We start from the raw sequence: 16508 nt of genomic DNA on the forward strand, positions 1-16508 counted from the left end.
CATTGGGGAAAGCCCATCCAATTCACGTGCCCTACCTCAAGTGTCTCCTGTTGGGGTTTGTAGATATTGCTTAGAGGTGGGCAAAAAATGGAAATAAAGTCGATTAAGTGGAGTATGATATCATATGGGTGCTGTTATGCGGGGAACGTATTCGTGCCTAACGAAAGCACTAAAGAAGGAGCGAACTAGAGTGGGATCACGAAAGACTCTGAGTGCAAAACAAGTGCAGGGATGAAGGATCGATAGACTCTCTCACTCTCTTCCTCCCATGCTAGCTAAGAACAAACTAGGAGATATATATCTCCGTCAAAACAACAAAAATCTAACATGCGCGAAACTAAACAAACTCTAAAGAAACACATGAGGCTGACAAAAGAAAAACTCCTGCAATCTAGAACTCTCCATGATCCATTGTGATCCATGGAACCTCAACCTCAACAATGCCAATGCGCAAACTTCTGTATACCTAGGGAATGAAAGAAACCATAAAACCAATACCCTATGCCAACTGGCATAGAATGCGAAAAGAACAAAGCCTCTGCTAGGTGCAGTACCGTAGGAAACCACAAAGACAGATACCCTGTATCCTTCCGTCTTCTAACCACATACCTGTAAACCTGCATAACCGCAACCCTTCATGACCGCAAACCTTCATAACCCCATGCCCTATAGGCCACTACCCAACAGAACGTACCAATCCCGAGATGCAACGAATGTTCCACAATCCATATGAAACTTGTTCAGATTGTAGAATACCCTGTCATGGTTCCAGAAAATGTTTGCCTTAAAAAAATTGGGCTCTGAATAGGTATTTTAAGTGAATAATTCAAAATATCAGTTTTTTTTTATTGCATAAATAGATAGAGGAGGTTGAAATCTATTAGAAAAATATTTATCATAGTCTTTCGAGAGGAGGACTTATTGTTATAGCATGTTTTGTAATTTTGTATGATATTATCATTGGTCTTTGTAGTAATAAATTATATATTATTCTATCACATTTTAAGGTCAATTGGACCACTGGTTGGGGTGCTATTATAAAGTTTACTTGTAAAATCCATTTTCCTATTTTCTCAAGTTTTACCTGGCTGCTGTGCAAACTTCCACCCAGAATAACTCTAGGCTATTGAAAACGCAACATCACTTTTTTCGCATAACAACACCAATATTAATCAATGCCGAGGGGTAGAAAGCCTAATAGTAGTTACCGTAGCTAAGGCCGGATTGCGCCAGAGAACATCTATGGAGTTCTTTCGAAAAACCTTGCTATTATTGTAGAGCGTTCGTTTTTGATTTTTACTCCGGGGAAGGTCGATTTTTGACGCCCGGCGCCACAGTAACATGAGAAATAGAGCCTTTGATGGGCAACTGTCACTTTTGGTCCGCCTATAGGCTCACGGAAAGGCTCACGAGAAGTTTCCAGGTTCTCGATCACAGTGTTTACTACAAGTATTGTACTGGTACACTTGTAGGGGCAACTGAAGAGAAAACACATTCCAACACGAACGAAGACCCGGGTAATTACGCTCTTTCTTAAACATCGAAAGTACTCCTACAGCAACCTTTCTTTAAGACCTATAGATTTGGATGGAAATTGGCGGGCTGGAGAGGTAGGCCGTGGACAAGAGAGTCCCGGTCATTGCTGTCTATGGTGGCACAACAGACCTCGGAAACCAACCAGATCCCAGCTGGTAGGGTCCTTCTTGGCAAAGACGCGTGAGTACAGTTTGCGACAATCTACACGGGGGTGACGATCGCCCAATCACCCATACGGTACTAATACGTAGGGGGGGAAGGAATATCTTGATTTTCCTCCCATAATCTTACACAATCATGTTCGAATGAAATTTTCGCAATCATAGTCAGGCTGATGCAGAGTTGTTGTGCTGGATGGGCTAGGGTTTCGGAAATTTGCAAACTTGGAAATCCGCAACGATACCAAACACACGGAGAACTCGACTCTTTCTCACGGAATCTCATTGCGTCCCAAAATTTTCTGACCCACAGCAACACCCCCCAGGAGGAAAAATCAACTTTATTGATCGGGCGAAAATAAAAGGGGGGGAGCGGAAAAAAAATAAGCCAGCGCATATGCAATGCGAAATAAGTCCCGCGCAAGGAAGAAAGTACTTGTACTGTACAATAAAATAAAAGGAGAGATGAAAGAGAAGGTGGTGGTTTAACAGCGTTGTGTAACCAGCTAGCACAGCCTGCCGGAGAGCTGGCTCGGTACTGTGTACAGTACAGCCGCTTCCAACCACTTGTCAGCCCCACAGCGAAGATCGTACAAGGAGAGTATCATACCAGCAGTACTAAAGACAGAGAGAACCCCCCCCTCTCCCTCACTTAGAACGCACCACCTTCCCGGCCTTCCAAGCTTTAAGGAACGCATCCACCTCAGCATCAGTCTTCTGGTGCTGCATTCGGCAATGCGTTCTGAAGTTGTCGACGCGTGTAAATTTCCTGGGATGCTTGCACCCAGGCTCCGTGCAAGCGGGCCCGCTCGGCTCACTGTGCTCTCTGACCGTCTCCTTATGACGGGCAGGTCCGTCTCACGTCCAAATCTTCTCCCGCAGATACTGCACACGTGGAGGCCCAGGCCCGCATCACCAGGTATGGCGGCACCGGGTATGGCGTCCAGGTTCCCATGGCGCTTGGGAGGAAGATGCGCAAAATCGTTGACGTTCGGGTCGGGATCTTGTTCCTGGATTTGGGGGGCGTAGGTCAACTTTCCCTCGTATCCAACCGGATAGTGTGGATGACTGGGGTTAGTACGGAAGAAGTAGTCGCTATTTTGGTCGGTGGTGTATTCGATTGGTTGAGCGGGCGGGTAGTTGTGGTGATTGGGCAAAGGAGGGTTCGAGGCGGGGGTGGGCAATTCCTCGGGTGAGGCAGTTATCAACATACCAGCCGAGTAGCTTTGGAACCGATTAAAGGTTAGCATAACGTTATCTCACCATCACAAGCGCAGATATTTGGGGAGTTACTCGGTGGGAATTGGAGCGGCGACTGAATTAAGGACCAGGGCGAGGGGAGGGGAAGCTTATGTATCAGAGGAGGAACAAAAGCCGAATATCTGAGAGTACAGAGTTCCTGCTCTGATTGCAAAAGTTGAAGTTGGAATGGAAGGTGTTTTAACCCCCCCTTTTCCTCTATCTCTTCCCGCTGTCTTTGGATGAAGTGGATGGTGTGAAGGAGGCATGATGGGGAGAAATTCGTATATAAAATGGCCCACGGTTATCGGAGGAGGGAGGGAAGCAGGCATGAAAAGGCACCGCCTTTCGCGCCAATTACTTGTGGTGTTTCAAAGCCGCTGGCCTCCTCTATAGACTATCAAGTTGTCGGTGCCTGTCTAAGCTTATCCCTTTAGATACCAAACGAAATATTTCTGCAACGGAAACATGGAAAAAACATCCCCCGAACCCTATTCAAGTGACGGCCATGTACTCGGGGGCGCCATAAGTCGGGCAACACCCGTATATGGGAACGACGATTTACATAGAGGGAAATCTGTTTCGAGGGTTTTTTTTTGTATGTGAGAAATGAGTTGGGCAACACCCCGAATAGGCTGGCGACCCCCAGAATAGACTACTAAACTCCCAAAATTTGTGGTTCCGCGCCCGACTTACCCAACTACCCAAGTACCATTCGAATCTTGGGGTTTTCTAGCGGGCTTCGGGGGCGGGGGAGGGTGGGGGGTGTTTCCCGTTGACCGACTTTCATGAAGACAACAACCCGGGGGGAGAAGCTGCTCGTCAACCGGCGGTGGCAGTGGAAAGACCCCAATCCTGACCCAACATCTCTGTACAGTTTCAGAGAGGGGCGCCTGGCGCGTGTAAACTGACTCTCTTCGATAGCCAGACAAAATCAATCGTCGACAGTGCTGTATCCTCTTTGGGTATTTTTACATGAGCCGGTAGGGCCTGTAGGCAAAGGAATGTCTGATGAGCGAGTCAGCCCTCACTATTGCGTACGGAACTAGCTAGCTCCACAACCACCGGATCCTTACCCAGTGATACACGTACCAGCATAATGAACCCGAATATGGGGGTCCGAATTTGCTACGGGCCCTCGGATGCGTATAGACAACTTCCATATATATTTTTGCCCCACGTGTACGTGCCTGTTATGTTTAGTACGTGAATATAGTAATTATAGAATACCACGTTAAGAATCCCCTGGAGATTCTTTCTAGAAGGACGCATGGGTGGCCAGTCCGCCAGTCCGCCTTTCTGCCCATTTCTTAGCACCCGTATTTTTCTCGGCCAATAGAAGGACGCAATTGCTAGAACAGGGATGTGAATCCAGGGGGTCACTCGCCTTACGAACAGTCAACCCTACCCGTGTGATATGTCTGGAAACACCAGGGCAGCAAATTCGATAAGAGATAGAGATACCCCTCCTTCACTCCTCTCCTACTTATTTTCAAAATAAAAAAGCATCCCACGAGTGATCACGTAGACATGCAGCCCTTCGTGTTCCGTAACGACAACCGACAACCCCCTTCCCCGCCTTTCCATTTGCCACCGCTTGCCATAGGGAGGGGTCCCGGCTCACAGCGAACGCTACGCGGGAATTGGGGGGGGGAGAGAAAAGGGTATTTCGAAAAGGGGTTGGGCAGGTGCCTTCTAGAATACCGGTGTTTCGCCTGCCTTTTTTCGGGTAATTCAAAAATTATAGACAAGGAAAAAAAAGGAATCTCACCAGGCATTTGGGTTCGCCCGGCTATTCGTAGGTGGTCTCTCGATCGCCAAAACTCTGACAATAGTTTCACATCCTATCACTCTCTCATTCCTTGCTTGGCGCAGACTAGTGTGGATTCTCTTTAGCGGCGCTTAATCCCTGTTACTGTTCCCTGCTCGCCACCCATTTCCAACAAATCAAGTGGCTAGGGGGGCGATAATCAGGTTCACCACCTAAATCTCGGTATCACTTCAAAAACCGGAAGTGACATTGTTAGAAAAGTGCTAGATAGAATACGAAACCAGAATAAGAAATGCGTGGACCCGTGATTGGAGGCCTACTGCACACATGGGAGTTCTTGACCGGGCGGCACTACTCATAAATAGGAATGGGGTATCTACGTTGTAGGTTGCGTACGCACCCCCGAAACACCTGACCGGCATGCATGTGAAGACAGAAGGCTGACCGCCTTCTCTCTCTGTTATTATGCTCTTCTTGCTTTTCTTTTCTCTCTGAATTTTTTTCTCCTCGACGCTTCATTCCGGCTATCTCGGTACTTGATCAATTCTTTTATCTCATCGAGTCCAACAGCTATATAACCATTTCTAACAGACATCGACGTTCACGAGTCGCTCTCTCACCGCAGAACCTGCGCGCTTCATGGCGAACAAGGGAATAGCCCAAGCACGGCGTTCGTTAGTCTATGGATACCACCCGCACGAGAGTTCCGTCCCACTAGCATCAAGCTTGTTATGGAATTTATCAATGTTCTACTCGGCCGCACGAGCGATTCCACCCATGAATTGAACCAGTGCATTGAGGCCGGATGGTGGTGGTTTGCCTAGTGTTCTAATTGTGGTATCCCCCCCCCCTACTTGTATCGAGTTGTGAGATTTTTGATACAATAAACTTCAAAATGTTTGTGACAGAAGTTATTTCTACTCCCGAACCCGTGTTCTAACGCAAGGACCGGCACTTGCTGATAATCCGTTATCGCGAGCGCACTTTTGGTTTTTGAAGTCCTTCCAAATGCCCGCCAATGTCCAGAACGGCAGGCCGGGTGAAGAACAAGGGGTATTCGGCAGGCAGGGAAAGAGTGAAACGGTACGATAACGAAAATTTACCCCCCGCTGATTTCTGTTTGCCACCCGCCCAGATTTGCCGTGCCCCCAAGGGGTGATTGGAATGCCGGAGTGTGGTTAGATCAGGACAATTTGGCACAGTTGTCGAGGATGGGTAAACAGTGCTAACATCCCACCAATATCGGAGTTCATAACCCTAACCCTAAACCCCCCGCTGCAAGCCCCCCTTGTTAAACGATTGGGAAATGAGGGGTTACTGGCAAGTAGGACGATCAAATATACCTAAAAAATTATCATATACCGTGTATTTGCCCTTGCTCCGTATATGATACTATACAAACCATTCATACGAGCCCTGAATTTCAAAACCCTGAATTGTATACCCTTATGGTATGAGTCAGCTCTACGTCCCACATAGAAAAATGTTTTCTGTGCTAGCAGTCAGTAAATCATTATGATAATAATATTATGACAAATTAACAACTTACCTGCCAATTGCAACTCTGAACCGAAATCTTTCCACAACTTGTAACTTCATTCCTCTATGTGCAATGTAAGTGATATTATTTAATAATTTCAAGTGGTTTTTATATGGTATTATACTTTATTGTACAAACTTGTATAATACGAATCTCGCGTGTACTGGTAAGGTATTGTGTGTGGACAAAATTAACCGCGATTCAACAGAGGAAAATCTTCGGCGATGACAACCACACTCACCCACCAATCTACTATCATGAAAACCAAAAAAAAAAATTAAAAGATGTAAATACATAGTAGATATTAATATTTGGTATACCATCCATCAGCCTTAATAATTGCCTCTATTCTATCCACCATTGATCTAGCTAAAGTATCAAAAACCTTTGGGTCAAGAAGTTCCCAATAATGAGTGATGGCCTCTACTATTGCCTTCTTGACCACATTGACACCACCCTTCATAAGATATAGCTCAGGGTAGTGCTTGTGAAGCTTATCTTTTACCAGAGACCAAATATTTTCAATTGGATTGAGATCTGGTGAATAGGCAGGAATTTCCATTAGTGTAATTCCCTGCCCTCTGAGCCATCTCCTAAAAGGCAAGTGAGTCTTAGCATTGTCAATGATAAAAAATACCTCTTCTTCTCCAGCCTTTTCTCTGATATTCTCCCATATCCCTAGAAAGTCATAATGATCATAAACATGAATAATTGACTTCCCAGTAACTCTACCGCAAGCAGAAGAAGGATCAGGAAAAACAGGCAAAAAAAGACCATGAGTTTGACTATAAAAACAACCAGTTATCATCTGGCTAATCCCTCTCTCTCCTCTCCTAGCCTTAGGTTTAACACAATCCTTATTCTATTTCTTATATAGGTATCTGAAAACTTATTTTCTCCCTTTTCCTCCTCCCCTTTCCACAGCTACCTCATCTCCTCACATTGCCTTTCTTCTTCACATCTTCTTTGTCCAATGCGTATGATCTAATGCCCATTCCAATCTCTCTTGAGCTAGATCCTCATCCAACTGAATTCTTTCTTGTGCCATCTACTTTCTAAGATACTTTTTTTCAAGTCTTCTCTTTACTGTCCTACTAGAAACATTGAGAGCAACTTGCTCAGCAATGTCAGAATAGGTAGTATAGTGATTGTTAAGAGCTTCCTCCACCATAGCATCATCCTGTGACTTGGTAGTTTTAGGATATCTTTCTCTACTCTTATTCTCCTTATCCACTTGATGTTCCTTTGCAATTGTGTCTCAGACAGTAGTGTAGGAGATATTAAGATTGTGGGAATTTTGCTGATATCTCATCTGATGCTCTTGTAACCTGAGAATCCTCCCCCTGGTAAACTCAGAGAGATGAATGGATCCAATAGGTTTTTTAGCATGACTGCGAAGAATAGGAGGCATAGTTTGTTGAAAAAAAGAATTGAGCAGAATGGTTTCTTTTTGGTTGACTTAAAGAAAGGTTTTTAGGTACTGTTGAGAGTGTGAGGTAATGAAGAGGGGTGGATTGCCACCGATTGTTGAATAGCAGTTAATTTTATCAATGCACAATAATGTTAGTACTAAAACAGAACAAGCGTGAGACATGATAATATTATAATCATTCAAAAATTAAAATAAAGCCCATTGAGAGAAACAATGGTGGTCGAGGGGCCGACAATTCAATGATAGTTAGCATAGTTTAAGCCAGGCCTCACAGGACAACATTGATGGAGTACATTTCTCATAAAACTCGCCAGGGTTGTAGAGTACTCATTCTTGTTTTCTACCATGCCAGGGTCGATTGCAGATCCTTGGCTCTTCCGCAACATATATGGACTAACTATGCCAAGGTTCCTATCCATTCGAATGATTCTAAGCGACCTATAAAGTTTGATGGTATTCCTACAAAATGCCTCAGAGTATAATGAAAGATTTAATTGATGAGAGTAAACATATTGACAATAGAGTTCCAAATACTATGAAATAGAAGTCTTTGATACTTTTGCTTCTTTTTTATATTCCTCACACTAGTTTTTATTGTTATATAAATATTCTTCCACTACTGATTGTCTTTTTCTTAGGAGCATTCTCCATAACTGCAAGTACGTACTATGTTGGTACAATATTTTTTTTTAATAATGTTTTTTCCCCATTTATTGTACCATCACTCTAGCTTAGTATACTGTAATGATCCCTCTTTGGATAATTAGTTCTTGGCGATGGGGAATGATACTTCTCTTCTTCTTTTTCTCCTTTTCGTCTTACGATAGCACTTGGCCTCTGCCTCTGTTACTAATAGTACAAGACCTTTGTCTTCTATCAGAAATGCCTATCGTAAGCTTTCTCTAACTCTTCTCTCGTGCCTTGCTTTCTTCGGTGTAAAAATAATTGTTGCAATAATAATACAGATTGTAAAGGTGTTGTATATTCGTTAAAGTAATAAGTAGGAAAAGTACTGAGGAGTGAATCTAATTTTATTTAAACTGGTACCGCCAACACTGGCATACGATGAGCCCCCGCCGGCACAGGGATACCGCTAATTGGTATACCACTAATCCTAAGCTAACTAAGTCTACGGCCCCGCACCTGCCATCCCCGAGTCATACCTGCACGGAAACTAATTACAAGACCATTAAACAACCCAGTGCCCACCCCAGTCCAAGTCCATAGCCCCTCTGGTATGAGGCCAACTAGCACTAAGTATAGCTGAAGCTGAGCAAAAGACTGACACGACCAGGTTCCTCATCCAACAATCGTAAAATCACTACCACTCGGTCTAAATACTGTCCTGCGATACCTCCACCACAGTAGAAAACCAACAAAACATACAAACTAAACCCACATGTGACACAATGGCAGGGAGGAGGCAACCAACATGTCCACCTGTTGCACCCGCATACCCAGCCGTCGACCCTATGAACCCACTTCGCTGGTTGCCTCTGAGGAGTGTACCGGTGAGGAGGACCTGTTCCTGCTGCCTGTCCCCCAAAAAAAATACTATAAACAAAGGAAATACATAGAGGTAGTAACAAACCAAAAAAGGTCAGTGGAGCCTATCTCCCACCCATGGTACCATGCCTCCTCCTGCCAACCCTGTAGCCAAACCAAAGAAATCAAACAAATCACACAAAGCCCGGCATGCAAGATCAAAACAAGTCCAATCAGGTGGTCGCAACCCACTATCCGCACAGGTGGCCATCAGCCAACCGGTCCATCGGGGAGCTTTACAGCACTCAGCAGCTTCATCCAACAGCCTAAGCCAGACTGGAAACACTTAATTAGACCTCACTCAACCTGACGCAGGCCCTACCGGTGCTCGCAGGTGCCTCTCTCCCCCCAATCAGCCCCCCCTAAGCCCCACACACCAGATGCCACAGAGCCCATCCAGCCCCCCCAACCCCTCAGACAGATCAACCATCCGACAGCTACAGGACAGCACATACCTAGCCCTATCAAGCAGCCACTGGTCTTGGCCACTCAACAGAGCCACAACTCCTGGTACTTTGTGGCCGATGGGGCCTACCAGCCTCAGCCAGGAGTAACAAAGGAGGCAGTACTGACACCCGAAGGCATCGGCACCAGCCATACCATCCAACCCAGTCAAACTGAAGTACAACCAAGTCGGGAAAGAGTAGGCAGAACCAGCCGAAGCCAGTCCCACAGGTCAAGCAATAAGCATAGACCAAACAACGGGCAAGAGGCACCCCCAACTGATGCGACATGAAGGGGCAGGGTGAATGAACCGGAGCAGACAAACAGAAGGTAGGCCCCACTTGCAATGGATGAAGCTGTCAACTGCAATCCACAACTGAACCACCCAATCGCACAGACAACATAAGTGTCTGGCAGCCAATTGTCCCACACCACCCCAGGCAGCAACAATAACCACACCAGGGGGTAAGAGTTTTCAGGGTCAAAGCCATCCCCACCGAGATAAGGAGGAGACACCTGACTGAACTATCGTAAATGCCACAAGGACAAAAACTCCAAGGGAACAGTGATAAACAACATTGTAGGATTCCGACCATAGAAATATAATGTAACAAGGAGGGGCTGGGCAGGTACTATCCTGCCATCAGAGGAGTGATGTGGCTGGTATGACGAGTTGAGGACACGGTACGGTCATCAAGTGAGCCTGTGGGCGTTTTGAATCGTGAAAACAAAGGACTCAGTTAAAACCCAACAAGAATATGAGCTGGCACAGAGAACGACACGGGTGATTCCTCTAAGCACAATGTTCAATCCCCCCAAACGAATGCGAAGCCTGCGAGTAGATGATAGACAGAAAGCCGGAGACATTTTACCGAAAGGGGCTCGTAAGCGACTGTGATGAATAGCTCGAAGTACCAGCATCATGAGATAACTGGCAGGCAACTAAATGAGAAGCAAACAAGTAATCCACCATGCAACGCCTAACAAACCTTAATACCAAGAACCCCAGGAACTACTGAGCGAACTCAGATATCTCCCCCAGAATCCAAGGTATCAAGGCCCATCATGGGTGCGAAAGAAACCCTGGGGGTGAAGCGATTGCAAGGATGAGGAAAAGTACTTAGAACAAAGCGTGAAGAACCTATCTTCCTCGGCCGCATTGGCTTCCTGTATATAGTGTTCTTCTCGCACGTAGTCATGTGACCTAAAGTGGTCACATGTGCGAAACCAAATCATAACAAACTAATCATGTGACTGAAGTGGTCACATGCCCAAAACCCATGACCTCATAGCCAGGTCTTGTGTGAAAACTCATAAACTAATCATAACACAATAAATAAGTCATATGACTCGAACAAGTCATATGCGCAAGACCCATGACCTCATAATGAGGTCATGTGCGAAACATAAATCATATGAGCAAGGTATACCCGCAAGGCATATTCGCATGGCATATTTACCAGGTGTACGTCTCACAACTCATAATTGAGTCATGTGCGAAATATAACAAATCATAACATAATAAGTCATATGACCCAAATGAGTCATATGCATGGAACAATAACATACCTATGACTCACAATCCTGAGTCATGTGAAAACCCTTTCCTTGCCAAGCCACATTTGTGACATATACATATATTCTTTATCTATTCTGAAAAGATTGTCAACTTGGCTTTTATCTTGTAGCGCTTGCAAGTTCTGTATCACGCATGTGGCTTGGCATGGAAAAGGTATTCACATAACCTATGATTATGAGTCATAGGTATGTTATTGTTTCAAGCATAGGACTCATTTAGGTCATATGACCTATTATGTTATGATTTGTTATGTTTTGCACATAACTTGATTATGAGTGATGAGATGTGTGCCTGGAGAGTATGCCTTGCAAGTATGCCTTGCGGGTATGCCTTGCACATATGATTTATATTTCGCACATGACCTCATTATAAGGTCATGCGTTTCACACATGTGACTACCTTGGGTCACATGACTTGGGGTGGGAAGAATACTATATAAGGAGGGTAGTATAACCAAGGAGGATAAGTTCTTCACCATTTTTTCTAAGTACTTTTCCTATTTATTACTTTAACGAATACAAAACACCTTTACGCTCCTAATGATTCTCATAACCTTTATGATTATTGTGCCAAGAAAGCTCATTATGCAAACGAGTTAGAGAAAGCTTACAATAGGTGTTTCCGGTACAAGACCAAGGTCTTGTACTATTAGTAATGTAGGCAGAGGCCTAGTACTATGGTAAGGCGAGTAGAAGAAAGAACAAGAGAAGTATCATTCCCCATCACTAAGAATTAACTATCGGTAGGAGGATTATTACATTCTGTAGCTTTTGTGCTTCCCAGGTTCTTCAAGACATAAATACTAAAGTAACTTTATATTTGTATCAAGCTTTTCTTAAAAAAATTCTCAAATCAAATTAAGATTGCTTATAAGATTTCTTCCATTTTATAAATATACAATATATAGTAATTTTATTAATTAGTTATATGAGAGTTGTTTGAAGTTGCTTTATATTTATTACAATTACCTAGAATAAGGAAATGCTTGGCTTGAGCAGTTTGTAAATTGAAAATGTATTTTGGGCCCAAAATGCATTTTCAATTCATAGTGGTATTTGGCTCACTATTAATTGAAAACACATTTTACAAAGCATGTTTTACAAAGCATATTTTAAAAAACATTGTTTTGGAAATAGTAAACTAATATAGGTCAACTTGTATTAACATAATAATTAGATAAGATTAATGATAATTATCACTTATGATTCTCATCAATAAATATCTGCTCTCCTATTATTTGAAATCTAATTTGGTTGTATAGCCTTAACTGCTGGGCATTGAGGTATACTTTTATAATACATCGTACTGGGATTCCGCTTGTAACAAGGATCTCGCTCGATGCCAAGAGCCTATACAACCTTTGAAATCAATCTTTGCTGAAGATGAAAAACTCTCACAGTTATACTAACACTCAAGATGCCTCACCTAAATGAACACCTGCATAATGCAAAGGAGGCAAATCACCAGGAAGTTCTAAAATTCTACCAGCATAGCGATTAGTCCTCCCTTAAAGGGTTGGTAGAGCAATTTGTAGTCCCATACTCAATTTTGTTGAGATGGATAGGTGGAGTACGGGACTGTGTTATAGGTTATCGGGCAATGCAAATCTTGGGTGTGTTTGAAGAAAGGTCAATTGTTTGCTAGTGTGAGAAACTTGACAAGTGGGGTTATCTCCTACAGTTGGATCTTGTGAAGTCAGTGGCACTAGCACTAGTATCTCGTTGTACTAAAGAATATACTTTAGGACAACACTGGCTAATGAGATTCCTGAATTGTTACCCTACTCTGGCTTCCAAACTGAGTTGTGTCTTAGAATAGCAGTGAGCCTATGCTGATAACTCTAAGATTATCAAAAACTATTTTTAAAAGGTAAGTGAGAACGCGCTTTTAAAATTAAGCAATAAGCTAAGACAAGGCAACTAGTTAAACAAAATGGTCAAAGACCATGATATCCTGCCATGTAATAGGTATAACAGGACAAAAAAGAATTCATGATAGGAGTAGCACGGCTGTATAAAATAATTTGCAAAAGAGAACGGCGTTTTCCAAAATTAACTCAGGATGGAGTTCATGAGTGGATAACTGTTGTAGAAATAGTTAGTAGCAATGGACAAGTTCTCCTGTCCATGATAATCAATAAGGGTACCGCCTACTATATGGGCTGGTATGCAGAACTCAAAAAGAAAGACATGGCCAGCTTTGGGATAACTGAAAAGAAGTGAAATACCATAAAAACTGGATTGATTTTGGTAAAGGACACTTTCAATATGGAAACAAGAGAACATTAAGTACTCATCTATTTTGTCCCCTTCTATCTTACAAATATTAACATAACTAATATAAAATAACAATCATTTCTCAGAGCGGGCACTGACTGTTGTTTCCTCATCCTTGATAGACATGCCTCCTATTTCAACTTGGAGTTTTTTGACTTTTGCCTGTCCAACAGAATTATTCCCCTTTGCCTCCCTATACACTCTACACATTTGCTTCAGCCCTTAAATATAGAGCTTTTCTCTCCACTTCAATCCTATTACTCCAATAGTCTTGATGAGTAGATCCGATCTGGTAACTATGATCTATGTTTCACAAAGGATGACTTTCTTTTGTAGGTCTTTATCTCTTTATTGAATAGAATATATGCCTTGTTAATTTGTTATGATTGGAAATATATAGGGTGCTGATGCTGGCTCGTAAGCTTACATTCACAACAAAAAATATACTTAGTCAATGAGAGACTGCCGGAGCAATGCCTTTAAACCCCTGGAGTGTTAAGAAATCTGAGACAGGGAAAACTAGTGTCCGTGTTTCCAAAACATCCTCATTGCAACTTCTAGTCCAACCCTACCAAGTTCCCAAGATACTATGAGTAGTCTGCTATCATACTAGATCTACTATTGTACTAGTATCACGAAATACATCTGGCTCAATACATGCTAAAAGTGCTATTATCTGATCTATCGGAGAGTTTCTAGAAAGCTATTGCTGATTGTAGACTATAAGAGGGCTGTCATCGACAGTATTGTGAACTGGTGGGGAAGAGTCAGCTCATCAAAATATCTGAATACTAGAAGCTGACCAAGGCTAAAGCAGTGACTACAGAGACTGTGATGGGGTTGAAGGAAAACCAGGAGTAGTTGGATGGTGAAAAGGCTGCAAGAGCCACTAGAAATCTTACTAAGGTTCTAGATTCTTTAACTCTTAAATACAAAGCATCTAAACTGCTTCCTAAAAGCAAAAAGAAATTTCAAGTAGCCTCTGAGTGTAACGATCCCTCTTTGGACAATTAGTTCTTGGCAACGAGGAACAATACTTCTCTTTTCCGTCTTCTTCTTCCTTCGTCTTAAGATAGCTGTAGGCCTCTGCCTACGTTATCAATAGTTCAAGACCTCTGTCTTCTATCAAGAACACCTATTGTAAGCTTTCTCTAATTCGTCTTCGTGAAGAACCTTTCCTGGCATAACGAATATGTTACAATAAAGTTAAAGATCCTAAAGGTGTTTTATATTCGTTAAAGTAATAAGTAGAAAAAGTACTTAGAACAAAGCTTGAAGAATCTATCTTCCTCGGCCGCATCGTCCTCCTTATATAGTATTCTTCCCACCTGTAGTCATGTGACCCAAAGTAGTCACATGTGCGAAACCAAATCATAACAAACTAGTCATGTGACCAAAGTGGTCACATGCTCAAAACCCATGACTTCATAGTGAGGTCATGTACAAAAACTCATAAACCAATCATAACGCAATAAGCAAGTCATATGACTCCACTGAGTCATATGCGCGAAACCCATAACCTCATAATGAGGTCATGTGCGAAACATAAATCATATGCGTAAGGCTTACCTGCAAGGCACACTCGCCAGGCATACGTCCCATGACTCATATTTAAGCCATGTGTGAAAGCATCACAATTCCTACACATAACAAATTATATGACCCGAATGAGTCATATGTGTAAAACAATAACATACCTGTGACTCATAACTATGTGTCATGTGAAAACCTTTTTCATGCCAAGCCACGTTTATGACACTGAGCCTGCAGTATATACAATAAGCTTAGCTGAAGAGTGTACAACTGACTGTGAAGATAGAGGTGATAGTGATGGCAGTATATACAAAGGACCTTCTCAGGCAGTGGTCGGTACTAGTACTATTGGCTGTGTGGTGGAGGAATTGCCAACCATAGTAGATGGAGATATAGATAAACCTGTTTGGAGGTTGTTACAATTTTTATAATAATTAGAAAAATGTATGAGGCATGAGATTGCCCAAAGTAGGGACTGAGGAGGGTCTACGTGGTAAGTGAGATCTGGGTACAATATGTTATATGGATTTTCAGAAGTCACTGCTTTTATATTTTAGATTATAAGATGGTGAGTGCAGAAATGGTCTGCAGCACAATTGTGCCAATTTCAATTGTTTCTAATATCTCTTATAATGTATTTCTGAAGAGATCATCATATTTCTGAATAGGGTATGATAGTTGACAGGTAGTCTGCTCTTCAAGAAAGAAGGTGAGAGTTGTAAACTAAAAGAGATTTTCAAGATATACGGTGAAAACCTAAAGAAGTAACTGTTCAACCAAGGATATTGAAATACTGTCTACTGAAGTATGCCATTTCCATCATAATTGTGGAATCTAGTGCTCATTAAATACACAATTCTGTTTATGTCTAGTATGAATGAAACTAATCAATGACATCAAATGATATTCTTTGATAAAGCAACATAAGTATCAAAAACTATACTTAAAACAAAACATAAAACTAAATCTTGACTAATTATTCATGCTAGTTACATCTCTGATATAATGTCATACATAATTCAAGAAAGATACTAATTGAGTTAACAGAAGATATTGTGTATATTTAAAAAATGAGAAAGATTTTTTTTATACAGAGTTTGTAGTGGATATAAAACTATTTTGAAAATTAATTATATATAAAATAGAGAGTTACAAGTTATAAATTCTATATATTTACCTGTGCTTGTCAGATTAATTTTTCAAAATACATTTTGAGAAAAATTGATTCTAGAGGTATTTGGCAAAGTGTTGTTCGTAAAATATATTTTGTGAAACACGTTTTGCAAAATGTGTTTTCAATTGATCAACTTCTTCAGTCAAACATCTCTTAAGTCTCTATATAACATAGCTTAGACAAGATTAGAGACATATGCCTTATAAGGCAAACTTAGGTTTTACACACATGATCTAGTTATATATTATGTAGAATTATGAGATATTTATACTTGATTTATT

At 42.1% G+C, this 16508-nt stretch overlaps 1 protein-coding gene; it reads right to left on the reverse strand.

Moving 5' to 3' along the window:
• Positions 1–2019: 2019 nt before the first annotated feature.
• GSTUM_00009680001 (uncharacterized protein) lies at positions 2020–3170 on the reverse strand. XM_002840850.2 has 3 exons: positions 2988–3170; positions 2305–2918; positions 2020–2250 (listed from the first exon to the last, which is right to left on the reverse strand). Exons 2-3 carry the CDS (start codon positions 2903–2905, stop codon positions 2201–2203), a joined length of 651 nt encoding a protein of 216 aa, XP_002840896.1. The 5' UTR covers positions 2906–2918; positions 2988–3170; the 3' UTR covers positions 2020–2200.
• Between the last annotated feature and the right edge of the window lie 13338 nt (positions 3171–16508).

Source organism: Tuber melanosporum (genome assembly GCF_000151645.1).
Source record: "Tuber melanosporum whole genome shotgun sequence assembly, scaffold_6, strain Mel28".
Classification (NCBI taxonomy): Eukaryota; Fungi; Ascomycota; class Pezizomycetes; order Pezizales; family Tuberaceae; genus Tuber; species Tuber melanosporum.